The sequence below is a fragment of the Symphalangus syndactylus genome, chromosome X (genome assembly GCF_028878055.3).
Source record: "Symphalangus syndactylus isolate Jambi chromosome X, NHGRI_mSymSyn1-v2.1_pri, whole genome shotgun sequence".
Classification (NCBI taxonomy): Eukaryota; Metazoa; Chordata; class Mammalia; order Primates; family Hylobatidae; genus Symphalangus; species Symphalangus syndactylus.
The window spans coordinates 116,466,046-116,490,611 of NC_072447.2; the positions used below are offsets into that span (position 1 = coordinate 116,466,046).

Below are 24,566 nucleotides of genomic sequence, written 5' to 3' on the forward strand. Positions count from 1 at the left end.
AGTGCGGTGGCAAGATCTTGGCCCACTGCAACCTCTGCCGCCTGGGTTCAAGCGATTCTCCTGCCTCAACCTCCCAAGTAGCTGGGATTACAGGCACCTGCCACCACGCCTGGCTAATTTTTGTAATTTTAGTGGAGATGGGGTTTCACCATCTTGGCCACGCTGGTCTTGAACTCCTGAACTCGTGATCCACCCGCCTCAGCCTCCCAAAGTGTTGGGATTACAGGTGTGAGCCACCATGCCCGGCCAATCTAACACATTTTTGAAGGAACATTTGCTTTTTCTTTCAACAAGTGACTGCTCCTTAAGAAATGGGCGCAATACATTTCTGAAAAGAATGCTTTGCAAAGCTATGTAAGAAGGTCTGGTTAACTTAATACCTTATCTTCTTTGTCCTGAAAAAGAGGGAGGCCTTTCATCCATATGGTTTTCAAAGCACTCATCATAAATATGGAGGGAATCAAGTCCAACTTTAAGAAAAATCAAATTTACAGTTGAATGAATTGTAGACCCCTGCCCTATCCCTTTTGCAACACCATCAAGTCTATTTCACTGTGAAAACGTGTCATTTCAAAGTCCTTGGGGATCCTTGCCTCACCAGTCAGGTTTGGAACTCATTGGTAAACAGGAGGCACAGAAAGGGCAGTGTAAAGGCAGCCTTAACATTTTCAGTGAAGAGCCAACTCGTTTGTGGTTTTGATTTGTTTTTAATAACAAGCTCCCTCAACCAAAACTGATGAATTGGCATCAGAACAAGGGTACAAAAGGAATATCAAGGGGCCTTCCAAAATGCTAACCAAAGGATGAATTCTCTGCTTTGGGTGGCCATCATTTTATCCCTAGAAACCAGAAGATAAAAAGATGCAAAGCTTTTAACATATGCTGCCTGAGTATATAAAGAGACCGATTAGAGCATGTGGCCTGTGGTGTTGTCTTAATACTTTATAATCTATAATCACATTCCATACTTCAAGCAAATGCAAATTCTGCTGCACGCTGCCCTTGAAAGGCAATTTCACTGCATACTGAATTGAAAGTAATCACTGATACAGCACAAATAAAGCCTCTGTCGGGTAAACACCAAAGCATTTTCCACACGGTACTGCATTTTAAAATAGCTAACTTTATTGTCAGTGAAAAGATAGGCACAAAGTGGATTTAAACCTGCTTAACTTTATTGGAACTAGCTCAGTTGATTACAGAATGGGGTCACAATCATTAGGGGACCACATACATTTTAAACCAAAGGCGATTCTTCTCTAGCCATCTGCCAACCCCAGCTATCCATTTTACAAACACATGCCATTAATCACAAGGGAGGCCAGAAGGAGGTTTCATGGCTCCATGTAACCCATCGTTGCTACTGGAAAAAAATAAACAAACTCCCGACACTTGTCCTACTGATGATGGATGGCACTTGGAAGATATATTTCCAAGAATCGTGGCAGGATGAAATTGGTGGCAATTAGCCCACAGCTGATACCTTCCTTTGAAAACATTTTCAGTAAGAATGCACACTTTAAGTAACATATTCCACATGCGCATAAGCAATTGAGATAATAGGAGATTGTGTGGCTAACAGATATGAGAATTGATCAAAGTTAGTGCATATGTATACACTTTAAGCTGCCGCATTATGAGGGTTTAGGCTTGTCATAAAAAGTAGTTTGCACAATCAATCAGTTTGTTCATTTTCCAATTGTTATACCCACCCAACAGTGTAACAACAAGAAGAGAACATGATGGGTCTCTGGGTATCTTTCTTATGGCAGATGATGGCAGATATTTTAGGTTCCCGCTGTCCTATTACCTTGAAGCTCAAAAGCAGCATTAAAAGGAAATCCTTCATTAAATCAACAATCAAGATGCATGATTTTAAAAGAAAGCTCAAGCTACTTTTATTTCAAAAAAAGACTGTTAATAGGAGTTTCATATCAAGTAAAGTTTGTCCTAATGAAGTTTTTCTATACACGGAACACTGGGGTACAACTGAATTAGAAGGTCCTCAGAGATCACCAAGCAGTACAAGCTAAGACAACCTGGTCACCCACCTTTCCTGAGATGCCGGTAAAATGCACAGATAGGTAGGAGTCCAGAAAGATCCCCCAAATGTTACATCCACACAACTGTGAAAAGGTGGCTAATTGAGATTTCTCCCATAAACTTGAATTTTTGGAACAACAACTAGTGGAGATCTTCTGAAAAGGCTGTATCTATCTTCTGCATAATATACTGACATATTCTTCTTCCCTCTCTTGGATGTACAATGTTACTTTAGCAAATTATCCGGGATTGGAAACTGAGCAGAGAGGAATTGTCTCTGGTATGAGAGGACAGATAGGTTCTGGAAAGGTCAAAATAGTACTCAGCCAAGAACTTCTTCCTTTCCCCAAAACACATGAGTCTAAAGAGATGGCTACCACACAATGTGGAATGTATGACATTTGTCACCTTGCAGAATGTGATTAAAATCATGGCTCCCAGAGCCAGCAAAAAGTCTGCCAATGTGTTATAACCATGAAAGGAGTAGGTGAAAAGTGTTTTTTAAATTATTTGGATAGAAAGTAGCTCTCCTGAAGTTTGCTACTTGCTGCTTCTACTATTTGAGGTTTTTTTTTTTTCTCCTTATGACTAAAGGGTAGTATGAAAAAGTCTTAACACAACTGCACTTTTAATTTCTATCTGAGATTCACTTTATAACTGAGGACTAATGTATATGTAACATGATTACCTCATTATTGAAAATGTGAAAGGACGAGCTGAAAATCACATCACCCTCCTTTATGTCTCTACACACACACACGCACACACACAAAATAATTCCTTTGGAAGATAAGTAGGAAAGATACCATTCCTATACTCACAGAGGAACCGCAAAAGATTATCTAAGATACCCAATCTCCTAGAAAGAAGTGGGATTGGTTTCTTAGGGGGACATTTATGTGACTCGATGTTGAAATGCAGATCAGAAAAGGGAAAACCTTTTAAAAGGCACTGAAGGAGAGGCAAGACAGAAATTCAGTAGTTTGTCAAGACTGGACAAGCTACTCCATCCAGGGACATTTTACAAGATACATATTCCCTGGACCATGAAGATGCCTTTTCATAAAATGGAATTAAAAAAAAGATAAGAGTTTCCCAAAATAAGCGGTGATTGGCATAATGGTTAGCTGTGTTGTATGACTTTCAAAAAGTCACTGAACCTCTCCAGTTCTCAGATTCCTCATCACTAAAATGAGGGGGTAGGGCTATATTGCTAAAGTTCTCTCCCACCACTATGGCTCATGATGTAATATATCAGGCCTACTCTTCTATTAATCTGGTTTCTAACTAAGACATCCCAAAACCTCTACCCCCACCCTTACCTAACACCCCCCCACTTCCCTCACCCTCCCTATACCCCTTAAAACTGATCTTAATGATGCTATCTGCAGATTTGTCACCTTAATGAAGGGCAGACAGGTGACACAGGGCAGGGACCTGTGGCAACTGGCATCCTTCTGTGTCCTTGGAGGCAGCCCTATGGCAAGGCTTGGAGCCATTGCCTCCTTTGATCTCTACCCACATGCACATTTCCTGCTGCTTCCCAAAGGTATTCCAAGATGGAGTCACTGACAGTGAGAAGAGGTAGTTGAGGATACTGCTGCAATCCACCTCTCCCCTGACTGCAGCATAGTACTTTGGGTTTCTCATGCTATTCCCTTGGAGGTGATAGTCAAAAATGCCTTTTAAGACATATGCTTAGAATTTGACAAACAAAACAAGTTATTTCAAAGTAGTCACCAGAAATTCAAAGCATTCAACCTGTCAACAAAGATCCTTCCTCACTTTGCAAATGACTGGCAATTTGAGACTGGAGACCCAGCCAGTGAATCTGTGCTGTAGAAGAAATAAACAGTAAGCTGATTGGTCTTACGAAATGCAAGCAAGCTGTGTTCATGGCTACACACAGACCATGAAAGTCTGCATATAGCACCTCATGCAACTCTCCATCAAGGCCTCTGATGGTCTAACTTCCTAAGAGAGAGGAAGTTGTGCATCACTCAGTTAATGTATTCTCCCAGCATCTGAAAGCAATATATTAATCATCCAAATGCATAAATTACTCCAGAGCATATATATGAATGTATGAACCTCCAGGAGGGAACCAAAAGAATCCGTTTCCAAAGCACCACTGAAATGAAGACAAACACAATTCCCTGGGGCAGGGTAGCTGGGAAGTTGGAAGAAAAAATTAGCTCCAGCACCCTTCTGCACCCCAAAACTCCCTACCTTTTTTCCAGCTTACATAGCTCCTGAAACTATTCCCTTTTGTAAGCCTGAGGTGAGAGCTTTCTCCGGCTGCTGCACAGGATAGTAACTATACAAAACAGCACACACTCAATTCTCTCCAGCTTCCCACTTCCAAACTACGTGTTATACACTGTCTTCCACACATACTGTGCTCTTCAATAAAACATGATCTAGAGTATGGAAAATTTAAACAAGTTTAAGCACACTGAAAACATCGATGTATAGCCACCTGTCAACAGTCCCAGTATTCGTATAAATTCAAACAATAAGCTTTAGAGCACATTCTGATTAATCTGTCTTTAGAGGTACTCCCTAAGCATACCAAAATAGACTGGTGTTCACATGATATTACTCAAGTAGTACATTGTTCCAATAAAAAGTCCTGTTAAAAAACATCCCCTCCCCACAACCCTTGTCCTCACCCTCAAAACAAGAACCAATAAAAGGGGGAAAATGATTAAAAGCATTTTTGCTGATAATCTGCAGCTCTTGATTTGGCCGTTTAGATGAGATATTCCACCATCTCTGCATCAGGCTCTTGTCCCAGGATCTGAATGGGAGTTTTTCTTTCCAGAGTATTGGAGTGGAACACAGGCCCATCTAAATGGAAATAAGGGTTAGAAAACACTTAGGGATGAAGAAAAAACCCGTATTTCTAGAACCAGACACCATCAGAGCCCTCACCAAGCCAATGGCAAAGTGAGACCTGCCTGCCACCTCCCTCATTTACTTCTGCTAAGATAATGGCCTCTACTCATGCCTGTTCCCATCTTGGTGGATGAGAAATCATTTACAGACTCTCTTCTCTCTCCTTTAGAACATGAAAAACTCAGTCCAAATGACAACTCTGCCCAGACATCAGGCAACAAGAAATAAATCTGTATTTGAGAGCAGAACTAAACCAAAAGCTACCTGCTAAAGGGGATAATTACCTGTTTTGTCTGGATTGCAGGTCAAACTTGGTGTAGACAAACGATGTGGTCCAGGACCGGTAGCTGGACTTGCAGGAACCTCAGCCTGAGCCACAGCTGGAGTTGGAGTTGGAACTGGAGTTGGAGCCACAGCCGGAGCTGAAGTTGGTGCCTGAGTCTGAGCAGGAGCAGAAGCCTGAGCCGCTGCTGGAGCTGGAACCGGAACCAGAGCCGGAGCTGGAACTGGAGCCGGAGCAGCTGGAGCAACCTGAACAGCAGCAGCAGCAGTAGCAGCAGCAGCAGCAGGAGGAGCAACGGCAGCAACTGAGGCAACAGAGGCAGCAGCTGGAATCTGACCAGCAGCAGCTGGAGAAACAGCAGCAGCAATAGCAGCAGCAGTGGCTGGAGACGGAGCAGCGGCAGCAGCAGCTGGAGCGGCAGCAGCAGCAACAGCGACTGGAGCAGCAGCTACCATGGTGGTGGTGATGGCGGCAGCAGTGGCGGCAGCAGCAACTGGAGCAGGAACAGAGATGGGAGCAACAGCTGCAGTTTTGTTCGATTCCGTCCCACGTTCCGTTTGGGTACTGCAGTCTCGGCTGCCTGTCTTGGAGTGAGCCGAGAGCAGGGGAGTCGAGGGGGGCACAGGCGAGGGTGTGGAAGGGACATATTCAGCACGGTAGTCTCCACCCAGGAGAATGCCTACAAATGAAAGAGGAACAGACGTTACAAAACAATAGGTGATTCAAATCCACACATCTAATTACCTGTTCTCCCATTCAAATTTCTTCTGAATTTGAATGTGTCTAAATTATTTATTTTTGCCTCCAGGGAACCCAGAAATCAGTGTGTGAGGCTCCTCCAACCATGGCTAAAAGTTTCTTACAGACTTCGAAGATCCCTTCTGGTCCTCATCCATCACCTGGCACAACGTATTACGCCTGTAAGTGACCTGGGTATCTGTTTTATTTTTCCAATGGTGATTGGGTTCCACCAAGTTGTCAGAATGCTCCTACTCGGCTCCACTTAGAAAACATTACCACACGTTACCAGGGAGCAAGAAAGGATCTGGGGAAGAAGTCTGTTGACACAGATTGAGTGTGGTACTAATTGTGTGAACTAGGGTTCTCACCATGACCAAAAAGATATTACAAGTATCAGAGGACCAAGAAAGGAATTAAAAGCAACAAAAAGGGTTAAAATAAAAACATATATAAGCTTCCTTCCTCAGGCTCTAAAAATATGCCTCGTGGTATCCACAATATGTCTGGGGTTTTGATTAGAGGGGAGGGAATGGACAGGAACGGAATGAAAAAGTACATTCTGTTCTCATGTCACAACACTGTGGGAACAAAACCTGCTACCCAAACGATTCAGTGTAACTAAAACTCTGGGTTCTCCTATTATAGACGAGGAAGGAACACAGAAATGCCGGAATTTTGAAATTTGGAACGACACAAAGGCCACATGGGCTTTGGAGAAAGATAAAGGTGCCACATGGCAAAGGCCAAATCTGAGAATATTTTAGAGGAAATTAGAGTTATCTTCCTTCACACCCAAATGAAACTCAAGATTCTTGTCCTCTAGGCCTCGGCCTCAATCGGTCTTCCCACCGGGAGACTTTCAAAGTGTGGATGAGCTCCAGGAACTGGGGTCTCAGGAGGAAAAAAAACCCAAAGCCCTGGTACACCTTCCTCTCTAGAACCTGGACTGTCATCCCTTTTCCTTAAGCATGGGTGTTTATCTCAGGGCTCTCTTTGAACACGTGACTATAATCTTCCTTATTTACTGTCATTACCTAGGCTCCCCTTCCAGCTCTTGTCGTCTCGCTTTTCTTCCATGATGGGGGAGCCAGTCAGGGTGGATGAGTGGGAAAGCAAGCCTGATCCAGCATTGGAAATGGACATCAGAGACTTCGCTGGCCGCATGCACGACAGCTGCTCTGTCTTGCTCGGCTCCTTCCGGGAACGCTGCTGGAGTACTTTGATCATGGCATCCTTCTCAATAATCTGGGCATGGAGGGTCTTAATCCTAGGAGCCAAAGACAAAGAACATATAAAGACCTTGCTGTGGGCTGGGCGCGGTGGCTCACGCCTGTAATCCCAGCATTTTGGGAGGCCGAGGTGGGTGGATTGCAAAGTCAGGAGTTCGAGACCAGTCTGGCCAACATGGTGAAACCCTGTCTCTACTAAAAATACAAAAATTAGCTGGGTGTGGTGGCAGGCGCCTGTAGTCCCACCTACTCGGGAGGCTGAGGCAGGAGAATCACTGTAACTTGGGAGGTGGAGGTTGCAGTGAGCCAAGATAGTGCCACTGCACTCCAGCCTGGGTGACAGAGTGAGACTGACTCCATCTCAAAAAAAAACCTTCTTGCTACCTCCACATTTTGGTCTGATTGACTACATGACTACATGGAGCTCCCATTATCTTTTCGACTAAAGGTTGATCTAGTTAGTTCTGAGTTGGAAAACAAGGGATGGTGTGCTAGTTTTTAAAACATGTTTTTCTTTTTTCTGCACACCCAAATGGATACAGCAGAGCATCCAGGAGCTGTTGCTTAAACCTTAGTAAGTCACAATAAAGTACCAGTGAAAAAAAAGGCTGAATATGAGAGAATGAACTGATGTACTGGGTGCGGTAGTGAAGAATCTCAGTCAATGGAAACAATTTACTCAGTGGGAAGATGAGATCTTCTATGAATGAGCGACAACCTTCAGGTAATAAGTAAATGATCATGTGTTTATAAAAGGAATCAGGTATCCTACCTCCACTTTGAGTAGATGTTCTTTTTGTTGTTGTTGTTGTCGAGAGGGACTCTCGCTCTGTTGCTCAGGCTGGAGTGCAATGGCACGATCTTGACTCATTGCAACCTCTGCCTCCCAGGCTCAAGCGATTCTCCTGCCTCAGCCTCCTGAGTAGCTGGGACTACAGGTGCCCACCACCACACCTGGCTAATTTTTGTATTTTTAGTAGAGACGGGGCTTCACCATATTGGCCAGGCTGGTCTTGAACTCCTGACCTCAGGTGATCCGCCCACCTTGGCCTTCCAAAGTGCTGGGATTACAGGCGTGAGCCATTGTGCCCGGCCGAGCGGATGTTCTTTTACTCTTTTATTAAGCAATCTGCTGTATCACAGGGTTGCAGTGCAGTGCTAGAAAGAATACCGCAGAGTGCAAATGCCAACAATTCAGCTCAGGCAGAGGGCAGAGGAAAAGCAATTAGGAAGGCCAAAGGGACAGAAACCCTACCTGGAATTCCATGTTTAGCGGAGATTATCAAGGTAAAGGTCATTGCATCTCACACCTTTAAGTGACAAGCTGGCAGGGGTGATGGTGGAGTGGGGAGGCTGCATGATCAGATTTCCTAGTTGTGAATAAAGATCCTATCTGGTCTCTATATCAACGTCTCAGATTCCTCAGGGTCCAGAACAACATTTTACCTGCCCTCCATGTCAAGGCAACGCTTATTGGCCATCAAGATTTCTTCCTCCTCTTTCTGGATGCGAGCTTCTAGAGCTGTGTCATAGCTGGTGTTAGGAGAGTGACTGATGACTGTTGTGTCCCTGGGGAGGAAAATGGAAGTGATGAGATGGGAGCATAGCAAGATCAATGAGTGTTATCTTTCTTCTAAGTCAAGGAAAGCTTTTCTGGAAAGTCCTAAGCTGAAATCAAGCACATTTGGAACAGATGGTTTCTGGGGAACTAACCCATAAGAGCCTCCAAAATAGGACAGTTCAGCGTTCAGGGTAGAAGGCAACGTTATTAGTATAGAAGTGGCTGCAAAACTCAGTGAGGGATGAGATATGCACAGACTTGCCTTCAGAACTGAACAGATACCATCCCAAAACCTTCTGGCAGATAGCCCCTTCAAGTTTTTAGATCATAGCCAAGCAACAGGAATATGTATATATTGGGCCAGGCATGGTGGCTCATGCCTGTAATCCTAACACTTTGGAAGGCTGAGGCAGGTGGATCACCTGAGGTCAGGAGTGAGACCAGCCTGGACAACATGGAGAAACCCTGTCTCTACTAAAAATACAAAAATTAGCCAGGCATGGTGGTGCACGCCTGTAATCCCCGCTATCCTGGAGGTTGAGGCAGGAGAATCACTTGAACCCGGGAAGCGGAGGTTGTCGTGAGCTGAGATCAAGCCACTACACTCCAGCCTAGGCAACAGAGGGAGACTCTGTCTCAAAAATAAAAAAAAAAAAGGAATATGTATATATTTCCATTTTATTCTCCTAGAAGTCATTAAGGGGGAAAGGTCAGACTTTCAAGAAAGTCAGAGGGTATACTAAGTAACTTATGGCTACAGATGAACATTGGTAAATACACCTGAGTACTAGAAGCAAACAATAGACACATCAGCTAAGATTAGGTAGGGCATGTGAGCTAATAAATAGTGCCTTTAAGTCAGTCCCACTCGATTCCTATCCAATCTACATCTGAAACATTCTAGCACCAAATCAATGGGTCTACCCCAACAAAGTGACTGTTCTCTTGCCAGAGTTCTAACTGCATAAAGGACCATCATGTTCCATCTGAAAGTGTCTCAGGCCATTAACTCAAAGACCAATTAATAAGGAAAAACGCGTGCATGTGTGTGTGTGTGTGTGGTGGGGGGGTGAGGGGGGTTATTAGGATTAGGGAGAATACTGATGCAATTATATTGGTCTTAAAGGAAATCAGACAATAGGCCGAGAAAACAATGAACTGGCACTGCTTCATTATACTTCCTAAGAGAATGGGGATCTGCAGGAGAACTCCAAGCATGTTTTCTGTTGGCAGCTGACTATGTTCTCTTAGCTTCAAGATTATGTCCAGTGCAGATGGGGATGAAGAGGCAAGAGAAAGAGGCGGAAAGTTGCTATTAAGGTTGGGGATTTTGGTGAGCCTCTATAAAATTACTGTTCCCCAAAATATACGTGTACCTTATATGCAAGGTTGAAACCATTTATGGAATGATGAAACAACTGGAGAGCAAGAAGGGGAAAGAATACAATGGCTTTCATCATTTGCTAAACTCAAAATATTTTACTATCTCAGCATTCTATACTTTCTCTAGTGCAATTCACTGGCTTGTAGTCCTACTGAGTACCCAAGAGGAAGCAGCATTTGCATAGTGCTTGAGAGCACAGGCTCTGAATACAGACAACTCAGCAGGTCCCAGCTTCTCCAAGTACTCTCTGCCCCTAACAAGCTTTATGACCTCTGAAAGTCAAGTTACCTGCTCTAAGCATGCTGCTTCATATGCCAAGTGGGAACAATATTTGTAACTTCATCTCATAGAGGATAAAAGTATGCACGTAAAAACAGTGTCAGGCATGGTCAAAACACTCAACAAAGCTATTATTAAGAGAGAACCACATAACTCAGGAGGCTGAGGCAAAAGGATTGCTTAAGCCCAAGAGTTCAAGGCTGCAGTCAGTTACGACTCTGCCACTGCATTCCAGCTTGGGTGACACAGCAAGACCCCTGTCTCTCAAAGAAAAGGAGAAGGAGGGAAAGAGAGAGGTGGAGGAGAGCGAGAGCAAGAGAGAGAGAATGAATCACATAGGTGGAAAGATGGAAGGAGACTAACATACAGAGATTACAAGAGATTCTGACTTGAAAGAATTCCAGCTCTTGGTAAAATCCTGGAAGCAATTCCTGTACTGCAGAATTCCAATGTGAAGGTTGGGGCTTTAAAGCCAGGACTGTTGAAAAGGGCATGGTGTCTACGGACACTGGGGAATTGAGCATACGGTTTGTCACTGGGGGAACTAGTGCTGGCTTGCTGCCACTTTCATTGCATAAAAGACCATTTTGGGGACTCAGAGCCCTGCCAGCTAATTGATATGGACACTGTTAACTCCTCAGGAATGGAGCCTGAAAATGTGGGGCACTTAGTGAATTCCGACAGGGCTGCCAGGGCAGCCCTCAGCATCAATCTTCCTTCTAGAAGACTAGGGCTACTAGACCAATGGCTTAGGCAAAAGCAAGCACAGTATTTGAACGAGCAACTTGACCTGCTACCTTCCAATACTCCAAGACGTTCTTTAAGAACATCAGGAGAGAGATGCTGGGCTACAATCTGAAAACAAAACCTGCAAACCCCAAACTGCATATTCCTGATGTTGACATCGTCCACCTCAAATTCTTAAGTAAACAGTTTGTCGTCTTCTTTCTCTTTCTTTTTTTCGACAAAGTTATCCCATCACATTGCTCAAACTGCTTTCTAGCATGTCACCAATGACCTCCTAAAACACCTAGTGGCCTTTCAAACTTCAAGCCTATCTTTTCCTATCAGCATCATCGTTTTGTTTATTTAATGTGTGAACTCTACGTAAGTGGAGCACTGTGTTTGAAGTTCCTGGGAGGCTGGAGAGGGGAGAGGCACGGATAAGACTAGTCCTTAACTGTAGGAAACTTACAATGGAAGAGAAAAAAGTAAATAATTAACTAGTACAGCAGTGAGTTTGGACTTTATTCCAATAGGCGCTGAAAATTATTAGTGCTTTCCAAGGGAATAAAATGATCTAAGCCATGCCTTAGGAAGACGGCCTTATCTCTCGTAGAAATGTGACAGATAAGAGAAGTGAAACACTGGAATCAGGCAGACCAGTCAGTAAGGTGATTGTAATAATCCCAGCAACAGATCATGAAACTACGCACCAGTGAAGTGGCAGCGGAAATGGAAACAGGCTATAGGAAGTAGAACTGATACAACTTGGAGACAATATCAATGTGGGAGTTAGGGAGATGGAAGAATGAAGGACAACTTTGTTATTTCGAACTCAAATGCCTAGGAAAGATGAAATACTGTTTGCTGTGAAAGGAAACTGAGGAAAGGCTCTTTTGGAAAGCACTGCAATGGGTTTTGATTTTAGGTACACTGGAGTGAAAGTGACTTAAGAATTGCCATATGCCAGTATCTAACAAGTTGTTCAAAGTTCTAACTTTAATTTTAGAGATATCAGAGTTACTATTGCGGTTATTATCATTGCTATTATTACTGAGAAGCTAGAGCACAGAACAATACAACTAAGACAGAAGGTAGGATGAGAAGAAAGCAGAGGAAGGAAATTAAGAAATGCCCACAAAGAGGGAATAGGTAGACATGCATTATGTGTGTGAACAGCTTCTACCTTCTGCTTCCCCTTTCTTTACTTCCTCCTTTCCAGAATTTACTTTTGCTCAAAATAAACATGAAACATTACACATTCTGAGAAAGGTAGCAACCTAATTCAGTAAATGCAAGCTGATAAAAATTACATGGTTGATTGGGTGGGTTATCTTGTCATCCTTTTGCTGCTCTTCAGAAATAAATTCATTGTTTATGAGCTGAAACTAAAAATCTGCATTGCCAAATTGGTTCTTCTGCGAATGAACAAGGACTCCTACTCGGTAGTAATTTCCCCTCATCTATATTAAGCATCTAGAGAGGACTCCCTAGGGACAAAATAATATGGAGCCTTAATTCAGGCCATATTATTGTGATTATTTATAATATTTCCAGGTAACTAAATAATTAGCTTCAATTAGTATCTTACTGAACAGCTAATAATTCCTATTTTACCATCTTTGAGCTACACCATTTCCAAGAAGCAGCAGAATTATAGCAGCTAAGGTGACAAAAATATAGATTTAAATCCTAGTTCTTCTGCCATTTAGTAGCTGTGTGTGATCTTGGGCAAATTATCTAAATAAAATGAAAGAAATAAATTTCCTGTTATCACTTTGAACAAAATAAATATTTTAAGTATCAAATACTCATTTTAGATATGCCAAAATATCTTCAATTTTCTCTCTCTTCTCTTTATCTCTTGGCCCTCTTAACCTTTCATCAAGTAAAATTCACCTAAACATACAGCTGACCAATCTCACAGAGTTGCTGTATCTGATGTTTTAGATGCATCTCAGGATAAAGGGCAATGCCAGCACTTTCCATATGCATCAAAATGCCTCCTCCTGGACTCTTTAAGGCTAAAAACCTAGGTTTTCACACTCTGATCTTGTCTGAAATCGTTAACATCAACAGCTTTCCCTTTGACAAGAGGTGCATCATAATATCAAAGTGTTGGAAGGGGTATAAATAGACCACCTAATATGACTTATCACCTCAGAGAAGACATTTGCCTATTCTTATATTATAATCTATATTTTATTATTCACAACGCCCAAAAACTGGAAACAACCCCAATATGCATATATCCAAATATGCATACATAAACTGTGATACATCCACACTATGGAACACTACTCAGCATCAACTTGAATGGGTTTCAAAATCATTGTGTCGAGTGCAATATGTCAAACAAGAAGAGTAAATGCAATATGATTCCTCTTACATGACATTCTAGAAAAGAAAATTATAATTTTATGACAAAATAACAGATTAGTCATTGCCTGGGGTCAGGCATGGGAGGAAGCGATCAAATTCAAGGGTACAAGAACACTTTAGAACAGGTCCTCTATGTTAATTGTGGTGGTGGTTACACTATTGTATACAATCACCAACATTCATCAAACCGTACACTTACAACAGGTGACTTTTAATATGTAACCAATATCATAATTGAAAAAAATTGTCTTACCCAACTATCATTGATACCATCCAAGCAAGGTGTCCTAATTGGGAAATCTGTCATTTACCAATGAGCTATTAGGTTTGAAATATATTAAGTTTGAGATCCTGGTAGAATACACAGAAACCAAGCAGATCATTAAAATGTGGCACCAGATTTAGGGATATAATTTATACATTCAGAAATTGTTTCCTTCCTGCTTTCACATCTTCCTTTCTCCTTCCTTCCATTTTTCTTCTTTCCTTCCTTCCTTCCTTCCTTCCTTCCTTCCTTCCTTCCTTCCTTCCTTCCTCAAATACACTTGAGCACTTTCCAATTGTAGGCAATATCCTAGACACTTGAAAATTATTTTGAGGCTGGGTGTGGTGGCTCACACCTGTAATCCCAGCATTTTGGGAGGCCGAGACAGGTGGATCACAAGGTCAGGAGATCGAGACCATCCTGGCTAACACAATGAAACCCTGTCTCTACTAAAAATACAAAAAATTAGCCGGGCGTGGTGGCACACGCCTATAGTCCCAGCTACTCGGGAGGCTGAAGTAGGAGAATGGCGTGAACCCGGGAGGTGGAGGTTGCAGTAAGCCAAGATAGTGCCACTGCACTCCAGCCTGGGCGACAGAGCGAGACTCCTTCTCAAAAATTATTTTGAAAGAAAAGAAAATATAAAACTTTTACCATGGAAAGGGGCAAAGGGGAGAACCTTGGTCAATAGCTACATTTAAGATTGAGAGAAAGAAGAGGAAAACAAGTAGACAAAAGGAATAAAAAGAAATGTTGGAAAGAAAGGCAGAAGAGCCCACAGGTTTTAAAATAAAGTTTTCTGAATGTTACCTCCCAAATATAAAATCTCATTTGAAAGGAAAGAGGAAAAGAAAACCAACCTCCATGGTAGAACATAAGAGGCACTATCATTGGAAAAGTAATATAATCCTAGAAATAGGAAGGTCTGAAGGAATCATCTGGTCCAATTCGCGTATTTTACAGAAATTTCAATACAATCTCTGTCAGCGTCTCCTGTGGATTGGATTAGTCGCATGCCAGAAAGACACACAGGGGTGATCTGGAATGTTCACCTGTGGAACTATCAGAAAGTGTTCTTTCTAGGTGGGAATAGGCTGTGTTTTATCCTGTTAAGTGATAGGCATGCACATTTTGCCAAAAACAGTGATTAGATGAAAAGTTTTTTACCTGATGATTAAAATGAATTCAGTTTAAATTAAATCTACCTTATGGGAGCCAATAGATTCTGAAAATCCATCTGAAAGGGGTTTCCCCAAATACACAAAGCTTTCAAAGGAGGAAGGAAGGAGGGTAGTTTCTTTATACAAGGCCCCCAGTGACAACCCCCAAAGCTCTCCTGCATTTTGACCTGGAGTCTGTTCCGAAGTAGGCACCATGAACCCTAGCTTTCCAGTATTTTCTCACACTGCACACTCTCGTGACCTGTATGTTTCTAAGCTTCTGCCTAAAGGTGACAAAATTACCCTGTATCTTTCCCCCTGTCAATAATAATAATAATCTTTTTTTCAGCGTCAGGGTTTCTTACATAACCTCTGAACAAGTGCTGGACACAGGTGTTTCCTTGGGAGCTAGCAGGTAAAATTACATTTGATTCTGCTTCTAACCTGCCTACAACCTTCGAGACCATCTTCTGGCAGAGCTGGCGCTTCTGTGCACTCTATTGCCACACTAGCGTGTATTGAGTATGCCTTGCTTAGGAAACAAGGCCAGGAAGCTTAAGCCCGAGGACCTCAAAATCAAGCCACAGGCAGCTTCCATCCATTTGAGGGATAGATGATATCTAATGAAGACAAGCAGATGACATTAGAGAGACATGTCTTCCTAAAGAACCGAAGTGGGCTTATAAAGCACTGGTTCAGCTCTTAGCACTGAACTTCCCCACCTCTGATTTGGCATGAGAAGGACTCAAAAATAAATGTATCCACTGCCCGCTCCACACACATATCCCAACCCAAAGTCTGGCAAGCACTTCCAGACTCTGCTGGCTTACCATGTTTAGGAGAATGTTAAAAACAACACTGTGGTTTTTAATAACTTTCTGGGTAGAGACCTATCTGGGTGCAATATGCCGTAGCCTGCCTTTCATACCCAATTCCAGACCAAGGCTCTGTTATCGCCACAACCCAAGTCATCACCTGACTTGAATTCAGTTTTTGTTGTTGTTTCTTTTTGTCTCTCTTTCTACCCCAACTGATGATTATGAGCAGCAGCAAGGTAAGACACATGGGGTAAGAGCAACTATTTCCTCCAAAGGCCAATAATTAACTTTTATAATTTGAAAAGGGGAACAAATAAGGAGCAAAAAATAAAAATCCTCTGACCACTTTCTCTCCCTTACCAGATGAAATGTGACTGCTCACACGTGATGAGGTTGTGCACAGAGAGAATGTGGCCTTCAAATATTGACCTTCCCAAAGGGCAGGGATGGGTTCAAGTTCAGCACAGCCTTTGACATACCTTGGACAAGCCAGAGCTATCAAATGACAGCAGCAACTCCCCAGTGACATTTAGTTTCTGAGTGGTAGTTTCTCTGGAGGGGCTTTCACTCAGGTCCTGGGGCTAAACAACCTGCATATGTGGCTGAAAGAACCTGTGGCTCTGGGGAAGGAGGGGTGCAAATTTTCAACTCATCCCATCTGCAATTATTCTGGCTTCTGGGGAAAGCTGAACTATGATTCTATTAAGTTTATGAAACAACTTTTATGTTCCAATCCCTGACCCTCTGTCTCTACAGCTCAGTTCCTGCATAATCAGATGAAAGAAAACACACTTAGGCAGAAATTGGGGGGGAAACCCAGAATATTGAAGAAAATAAAACACTGGAAAAATCTATGAATCAGTGACCTTTCTGTTCTTCCCACTCATGCCCTACCAGCTAACTACTTACCTCTGAGCAGCCACGGTTGCAGCAGCATCCAGAGCGAAATGTCTCATCACATTCTCCTCCAAATATTTCTGCTCCCACTTTGTCATATCAGCTTCCAGAGCCAGAATCCTCTCCTCTTTCTCCCGAAGGAGCTCCATCAGCGCAGCGGCATTGTATTCTGAAACGTTGGTGGGCTGACAGTTGCCCTGACGCTGTTGGGGCAGATGCAGAGAACCCTCAAGTTAGTGAGAGAAGAACCATGCTGTCTGAGCCCCTATTCTTGGAGAGGATTACTGCCCAGCCTACTTCTGTTTTGACTCTGATTCAGAAAGAAGCAGGTGGAATTCAGATCTCCTCCTAGGGCCACAGGACTTCCTATCATGGGCTTGAATGTGAGGTTCCCTTGGCCAGGAAAGGGGCCTGTCATATCAAACTGTCATGCTACTCAGAAAGTGAATTAATGGGCTAAAAACTGCCATCCCTGCCTGCCAGCCTAACACACAACAGAAATGGGAATTTAAAAATCTGGCCAGGCATGGTGGCTCACACCTGTAATCCTAGCACTTTGGGAGTCTGAGGCAGGCGGATCACCTGGGGTCAGGAGTTCAACACCAGCCTGGTCAACATGGTGAATCCCTGTCTCTACTAAAAATACAAAAAAAAAAAAAATTAGCCGGGCGTGGTGGTGCACACCTGTAATCCCAGCTACTCCAGGAGGCTGATGCAGGAGAATCGCTTGAACATGGAAGGTGGAGGTTGCAGTGAGCTTGGATCACGCCACTGCACTCCAGCCTGGGCAACAGAGTGAGACTCAGTCTCAAGAAAAAAAAAAAATCTAGGATTTAGATCCTATCTTGCCCATAACTTATTGTAGTTATCATTAGTGACTCATGCCAACTTTTCCTAGTCTTGATTTTCATTCATCTAAAACTGAAGAGTGGTACAGCCAGATGATTTCTGAAGACCATTTCTAGTTCTACAATATCAAGATGTGTATTTGTGTAGCAGCTCTAATTCTTACAGCATCTACTGTTCCTGGAGTTCATGTGAAAATAAAAGGTGCAAGATCATAGGCTTAAAGGATATTTCTGGGATAGGAAGCTAAGGAAACAGATTTTGTATTCACAATTGGGAGGCACTCTGGAGTTAGATTAGGTGGGAGAAAAATGTAAAGATGAGCAAGTGTGTGCTTTCAGTGTTCACGTCAAATGCCAACTGAAAAATAAGCAACCAGGAATAATGTCATTTTCTTACTTTTTTTTTCCTTTCTTCCTTTAAGTTCTCCGTACCTGCTGGATTCTCAGGGATTCCAGTTCCCTCTCCAGTCGTGTCCGGAGACGGTGCTCTAGCTGCTCACGTTTTTCGCATGCTGCCTGGAGCTGTACAAGGGCCTGCTGCATCTTCTCCACCTTGTCAACGTACACTTGCTTCTTTTTCAGCTGGAAATCCATGTTGGGTAATTTGCAAGGTGAAAGGAAAAACAGCAAGCAACAGGGTCAATTAGGTATCCCCCAAATCCAGCCTTGTGTTTAGATCTCTTCTTGTTTTAGAGTCCAGCTGCAAAAAGGAATGGATGGCGAGAAGGTCCTTCACGATGAGTAGCAGGCTGCCTTGTATTGCTCATAAAGAGAATGTGAAGGAATCCAGAGTCCCTTTTAAACCTCTTCCTTCTTCATCTCTATATCTTCCCAAAGTCTACTCTTATCAGTACCATCTATGTTAGATGGCCAAGTTTTTCAGATTCCCAATTATGCACATCCTTATCTCTGGCCTTTTTCACTCTCATATGGATTATTCTTGGGGAAGGCATATCTTATTTTGGTTATTGCATTAGGCAAATGCTTTAAAAGGGGGGATCTCCAGGAAGAAAGGTTTGCTTTGGTATGGAAAGGAAGCCCACCCCTTTTACGTAGCTGTCTCTTCTCCAAGTGGGAGAAAAAGGGTGATCAACTGCTGAAGGTACAAGAAGGTCAGAATTATCTTTTTGAAGTCTTTGGTCCTGGTAATCACCCCATATAATCCATCACTGCTCTCCTGGAAAGTTTCTCCTTCTCAAAAGTAAAGGCGTCAAGTAAAAGTTCAAAAGCCTTTAGCCTCCACATTGCCTAGCACTGCCTTGCTAGTTCTTTAGGTTATTTGTGATTGCTACTTCATGAGCCTGAATTGGAGACCCTGGGCTATAGTCTCTCAACTTTTATTCTGGAACCATAAAAGATCCCAAAAGCCTCAAACTAATGACTCAAAAGTGAAACTAAATGAGTCAAACATTATTATTCCTCTTTACAAGCCTATAAGCCATATCCAAAAGCAAATGTAGAAGCAAGTAGGGAATAAGAGTGTGAGTTCTTTGTAACCTTGTAGCTTATAAGCAAAAGCTTGGCTCTATGCAGATAAAATAATGAGAAAGATCTCAGAGCTCTTTAAAGAAGATATGGGGAAACTGCAGGCTTCCCAACTTGTTAACAAATAAGCAGATTATGCTTCTTGTAATACTTGTGGGGCCTCCTCAATGCTAATAAATCAACTCATAGCTGTTTCCAAAGCAGAAATTCTTCCAAATGGGGCACATCTGTCATTATCCTTCTGATGGAAGTTGATGTTAGGGATCAACATCAACTTGATGTTAGAGACACCTTCACTCTTCAGATTAAAATATGAAAATATTCTTGATAACCTAGTCAAAGAGAGATTCAGGCATCCAATTCTGACTTTTCAACAAATTCCCAAGCTCCTGAGTTACCTACATAGATAACTGCAACATAAGAAGTTACCCACCCTACCAGCATTGCCTAACAGCCACTTAGCTGGGGCCCAGCTGGCAGAACCAACCTGACTCCCTCATTGCAGAAACCTTCATGGTAATGAGTCCAAATCACTACTTGGTAGAATTTCCAGTCAGACAGCACACTAGCATGTAGTGATGGAAAAACCCTCTTTGCCTTATAATGGCCCCCTCCTCAAATTAGAATTGCTGAACTTTCTCTAAGTCGAAGGAACCCTATCTTGTATTTTCCTACCAGACCTGTAGTATGCCTTGCCTAGGTAACTGGAAAACAAAAACTTTTTCGACTTTTGTTGTACTTCCTTGACATTTCCTTTCATTCCAAGTCTAGTTCAATCTAGCCTTGTAAACCAATTGAGGTGAGTTTGAAGCCTAGATGTTTTTATCCATTACAACTTTTCCTAGGAAATACAACAAACAAAACACCATCAAACTCTTTACCTCAGTAAGTTTAAACCTTTCTTCCCCGGGGTTTGTGGCTGTTTATAACAACACTGATTAGGGCAACCGAAACTGTTGCCTCTGCCTTCCTATTTGCTAAGTTTTGAATAATTGGAGAGAAGGAAACATCCTCTATCCTTCACCTTTTGGGTCTTATAATCCTTATGAGCAATTTAAAGCTGAATGCATTTATTTGTGAATCGCTCTGAAAGCCCTAAGGGAGCAGGGCAATGTTAATGCAGAGAATGTTAAATATAATTACTAAGGCTTGCAGCAGTTATACTTAAAGGCAATTAAACTTAGATAGCATGCAGTTCTTGCCTTGGTGGTAAACTACTGCAATGCAAGCTCACAAAACTGAAAAATAAGCAATCCAGGGCCACGTGGATTTCTTCAGAAAGGAAACCTAAATATCCTAGCAAAAGCACCCCGCTATAGATGTCACTGAGCCAACTCTCTCGAAGGGAAATGCAATAAAGGCCCGGGGAGTTCTCTGAGTTGGCCGAAGATAGGCATGCAGGTCAGATAAATTCCACAAAGCAAGCCAAAAAATATCTCATTTTGATTTGCCACTGGGATGATTTTCCACAAGGTAGCAGGACCACTGTGGCTGGCACAGTTCTCCCACCTCATTTAAAAGGAGAAAAAGTGCAACTCACCTGTAAACGTCATAATCACCTAGTATATGCCTACTCTCCAGATGAGTTAGGGTAGAAAAAGACAACTCTTGCATGTGACCAGTCCAAGATCCTAGAGATGCAATCAACAAAGCCAACCATCTTCTAAGTTACGCTCTCTACATTTTCTAGATCTTATCTACGTGTAAAAAGGAACAAAGACCTATACGCTTTATTAACTCCACTACTATCTTGAACATTATGTGCTTCACTTTTACCTTAGTCATGCCAAATCATGATGTATCTTTATATGGATCAAATGAGATGCTGCATTAAGTGCTTAGTAGAGTGTATAGTACAGAAAGTACTCCAGGTTGTTTGTTCTTTTTTAGAGAAAAATTAATACCAAGTCATACACATTCCAGTCCTCTCAACTTTGAACACTCACTCCAGATATCCTTGACATGGCTATCATTTTCTCAGTAACTCTAATGATCACATCATTGTCTAACTAGACAGTGCAAATATAGCCATTTTCCCACAGGAGGGCATATAACATTAGGCCTCAAACAGATATCTTTGGATAGCAAGTTGTTCATTGGAAATACAGTTAGAAGCAACCACTGAGTAGCTGCAAGGATACTGTATTTCTCTCCAAATGACATGATCTGCAAGGTACCTCTGCTTTAGGAGAAAAAAACATTTTACCTAATATCAAAAGTACTATTTAACTAAAGACCCCTAGGCAAAACAAATTTTCTTTCTCTCTCTCTCTTTCATTCTCTCTCTCTTCCCTCTTTCTCTCTCTCTCCTTCTCTCTCTCTCTCTGTGTGTGTATGTGTATGTCACATACACACAAATATACATATCAGAAATTTCTATCTGACAACACAATGAAAGGTAAAGGAACAAGGTGACAATTCGGAGACTTGGGTTCTAGTCCTAGCTCTGCTATTAATAGCAACTTGCTTCTCTATTCTCAGCTACAGAGACCTCATTTGTTTAAAAAAATGAGGGGGGTTTCAGGAGTCAGCAAACCAAAATGGTCAGCAGCAGCCCAAATCCAGCCATGTCCATTGATTTTGTCTATAGCTGCCTTACAGCTACAATGGCAGAGTCGAACAGCTGAAGTTGGAACTGAAACTACATGGCCCACAAACCCCAAAATATTTACAATATGGTCCTTTAGAGAAAAGTTGGCAAACCCCTGGAGAGGTCTTCAAATGGTGATGCAGAGTCCTAGTGTTCGGTGGAGGTGCCTGAGGGGCCACTATGGTGGGTGGGTTATATCAGATAGCTCCTCTTTTATATGCTTTACGTATTAGGGTTCTATTTAAAATTTCACTTGAAAAAACGATTGCCAGAGCTTTGTGTGTGTTGTATTCATGTTCATTTTTGTTGTCTGTTACCTTTCTTCCCTAGAGAATGGGCCTCCCACCTTATTTTGTTCTATCATCTTTTCATACCTGATGCTTCAGTATGGTTACATAGCTTAAGATTCCTGAATAGCCCGTAATATTTCACCCCTCACTGCCTTTGCACATGATATTCTCTCTCTTAGAAATGCCCTGCCCCACCAGGATTTCAGAAGTTTTTAAAAAAAAAAAAAAAAACCACGGCTAGATACATGATCTCAGAAGATCTATAAGTCTTTAACTCCCAAATAGGTTGTGAATCAGAATCCCCTTTTCACCTTCAACACTGACCAATATCCAAGAGGGCTCAGCCAAACGGGGTCCTAGGATTCTGTATTGTCATATTCTTAGATGTAAAAACAAAAGTTTTGCTTTAGTTTGTGTATGTGCATGCAAGAGACATACTATATAATGTGTGTTCTTGTTGTAAGACCCTAGATGATTTATTTTTCTGTTTTCAGTGTTCAAAGAACTGAAGGTTCACTTAAAGTTTCCAAAGCCAAGATAGTGGTTCGAGTGTTTGTGCATAAAATGAGTTGTGAGGACCACAGATTAGTCACTCTAGTTTCTAATCTAGAGACCAGTACCCATGAGCCCTGAAGATTCCAAGTAAATCTATCATTTAAGCCAAATCCCTCCTGAACATTCAGTGAATGGAGTAAGTCCTTCATCTATTAAAGTTTTCTTACCAAATGCCAACTTTCAAGAAGTTGTCAAATCCTTTCCTTGCTTTCTCCAATTCTGTGTTTTCTTAATGTAGATCCCTAAACCGCTTTTACTCCCTGGCTTGATCTTTAGATCCACTTTCTCCCTAACCCTACCCTGACTCCCGCCTCCTACTGTACTCCAAGGTCCAATCTATGGTAGTTTCCTTTTTTGCCTTTATATCAATGGTTCTCAACCGGGGGCAATCCCCCCCGCCCCCTACCATGCCCAACTATCCAGGGGACATTTTAGCAATGTGTGGAGACATCTTTGGTTGTCACAACTGGAGGTGGGGTGCTACTGGCATTTAGTGACTAGAAGCCAGGGATGCTGCTCAACAGCCCACAATACACATGACAGCATCCTACCACCGCCACTAAGGAGTTATCCAGCTCCAAATGTCAGTAGTGCTGAGGTTCAGAAGCCTTGCTCAACATTGCAGCACTACTGGAGATCTCCTTTGTGACACACTAATATTTTAATATTATCAGGTTATCCTCAGTCACAGACCTCTAGGTGACTATAAGATTTCTCACTCTGAAACTTAGCATGCCCCAGATGGCTTTCATCTTTCCTCAAAATGTCATCCTTTTGATAGTTCAGTCATCATCATCATCACTTACCTAATTTTTCCAGTCTCAGAATCTTGGAAATTCCATCATTCTTCCCTCTTTCCTTTGTCTACCATATCCAATCTACCACTGTGTCTTAATTCTAACATCTCTCATATTCTTTCATTTCTTTATATGTTCATAGCCAACACAGTTCAAGCTATAATAACACCTAACAGATCTTACTTTCAGTTGCTGTCCTGATCTATACACACATGCATGCACATACACACAGACACACAGACACACACACACACACACACACACCCATGAGTCTTCCTATAGACAGCTGCTATAACAGACTTCCTGAAATAGTCATTTAAGAAAAAAAGCAACTGGCTGGATGCAGTGGCTCACACCTATAATCCCAGCACTTTGGGAGGCTGAGGCGGGTGGATCACTTGAGGTCAGGCATTCGGGACCAGCCTGCCCAACATGGTGAAACGCCGTCTCTACTAAAAATACAAAAATTAGCTGGGTGTGGTGGTGCATGCCTATAATCCCAGCTACTCGGGTGGCGGAGGCAGGAGAATCACTTGATCCCAGGAGGCGGAGGTTAAAGTGAGCAGAGATCGCGCCACTGCACTCCAGCCTGGGCGACAGAGAGAGACTCTGTCAAAAAAAGAAAGGAAGACAAGAAAGAAAGACAAGAAAGAGAGAGAGAAGAAGAAAAGAAAAAAAGAAAAGAAAAAGAAAGGAAAGAAAGAAAGAGAGAGAAAGAAAGAAAAAGCAACCTACTAACCTAACCTACTGCTAGCACACCCATTCAATTAGTGTTTATTAGGTACCTATTATATCCAAGGCACTTTTAAACCTACCTCCTCTCTTCTTTAGACCAGAGCTGCTCTCTTTCATCCATACCTCAAACTACTTGATGCTTTTACGTTCACCAGTCTACTGTCACTCTCCCCTGCTCAGCCTAGATATGGCTCTTAAAAATGCCTTATCAATCTAGGCTCCTAGTGTCTTAGAATTCTACCATGTCTACTATGCAAATACTCAAACTTCATATTGGTCTGATCATTTCTTATCTCTCCTTACTAAATCACTAAACTCTCCAAGAGTTCTTCCTTGAATAATCTTACCTGATCCTGATTGCTGCTTTTCTTTATAGCTTCTCATCATGTGTACTCTATTAGCAGTCATTTTTTTAAAGATTTTATTCATGTGTGGGTTCACTCATTCATTCAACAGATATTTACTGAATGCTTATTATGCATCAGGCCCATTCTACAAATGAGAGCAGGAGGGATGTAGCGGGAAACAAGACAAAGTTTCTGCCTCAATTGGAAGGCAATATCCATAGGCCACTTAAGGGTAGAGCCCTTCTATTTTCCTTGG

General features: G+C 42.2%; 1 protein-coding gene across 3 annotated transcripts in view; it reads right to left on the minus strand.

Annotated features, from left to right (window-relative positions):
- Positions 1-1,103: 1,103 nt before the first annotated feature.
- Positions 1,104-24,566, minus strand: part of AMOT (angiomotin) — a 65,948-nt gene continuing 42,485 nt past the window's right edge. For all 3 annotated transcript variants that reach the window (XM_063634604.1, XM_063634603.1, XM_055267853.2), the window contains 6 exons: positions 17,944-18,093; positions 16,676-16,866; positions 8,641-8,763; positions 7,000-7,232; positions 5,226-5,903; positions 1,104-4,893 (listed from right to left, as the gene is read on the minus strand). In XM_063634604.1, the coding sequence (XP_063490674.1) occupies positions 4,796-4,893; positions 5,226-5,903; positions 7,000-7,232; positions 8,641-8,763; positions 16,676-16,866; positions 17,944-18,093 (1,473 nt within the window). In that variant the 3' untranslated portion in view covers positions 1,104-4,795. The remainder of the gene's footprint in view (positions 4,894-5,225; positions 5,904-6,999; positions 7,233-8,640; positions 8,764-16,675; positions 16,867-17,943; positions 18,094-24,566) is intronic.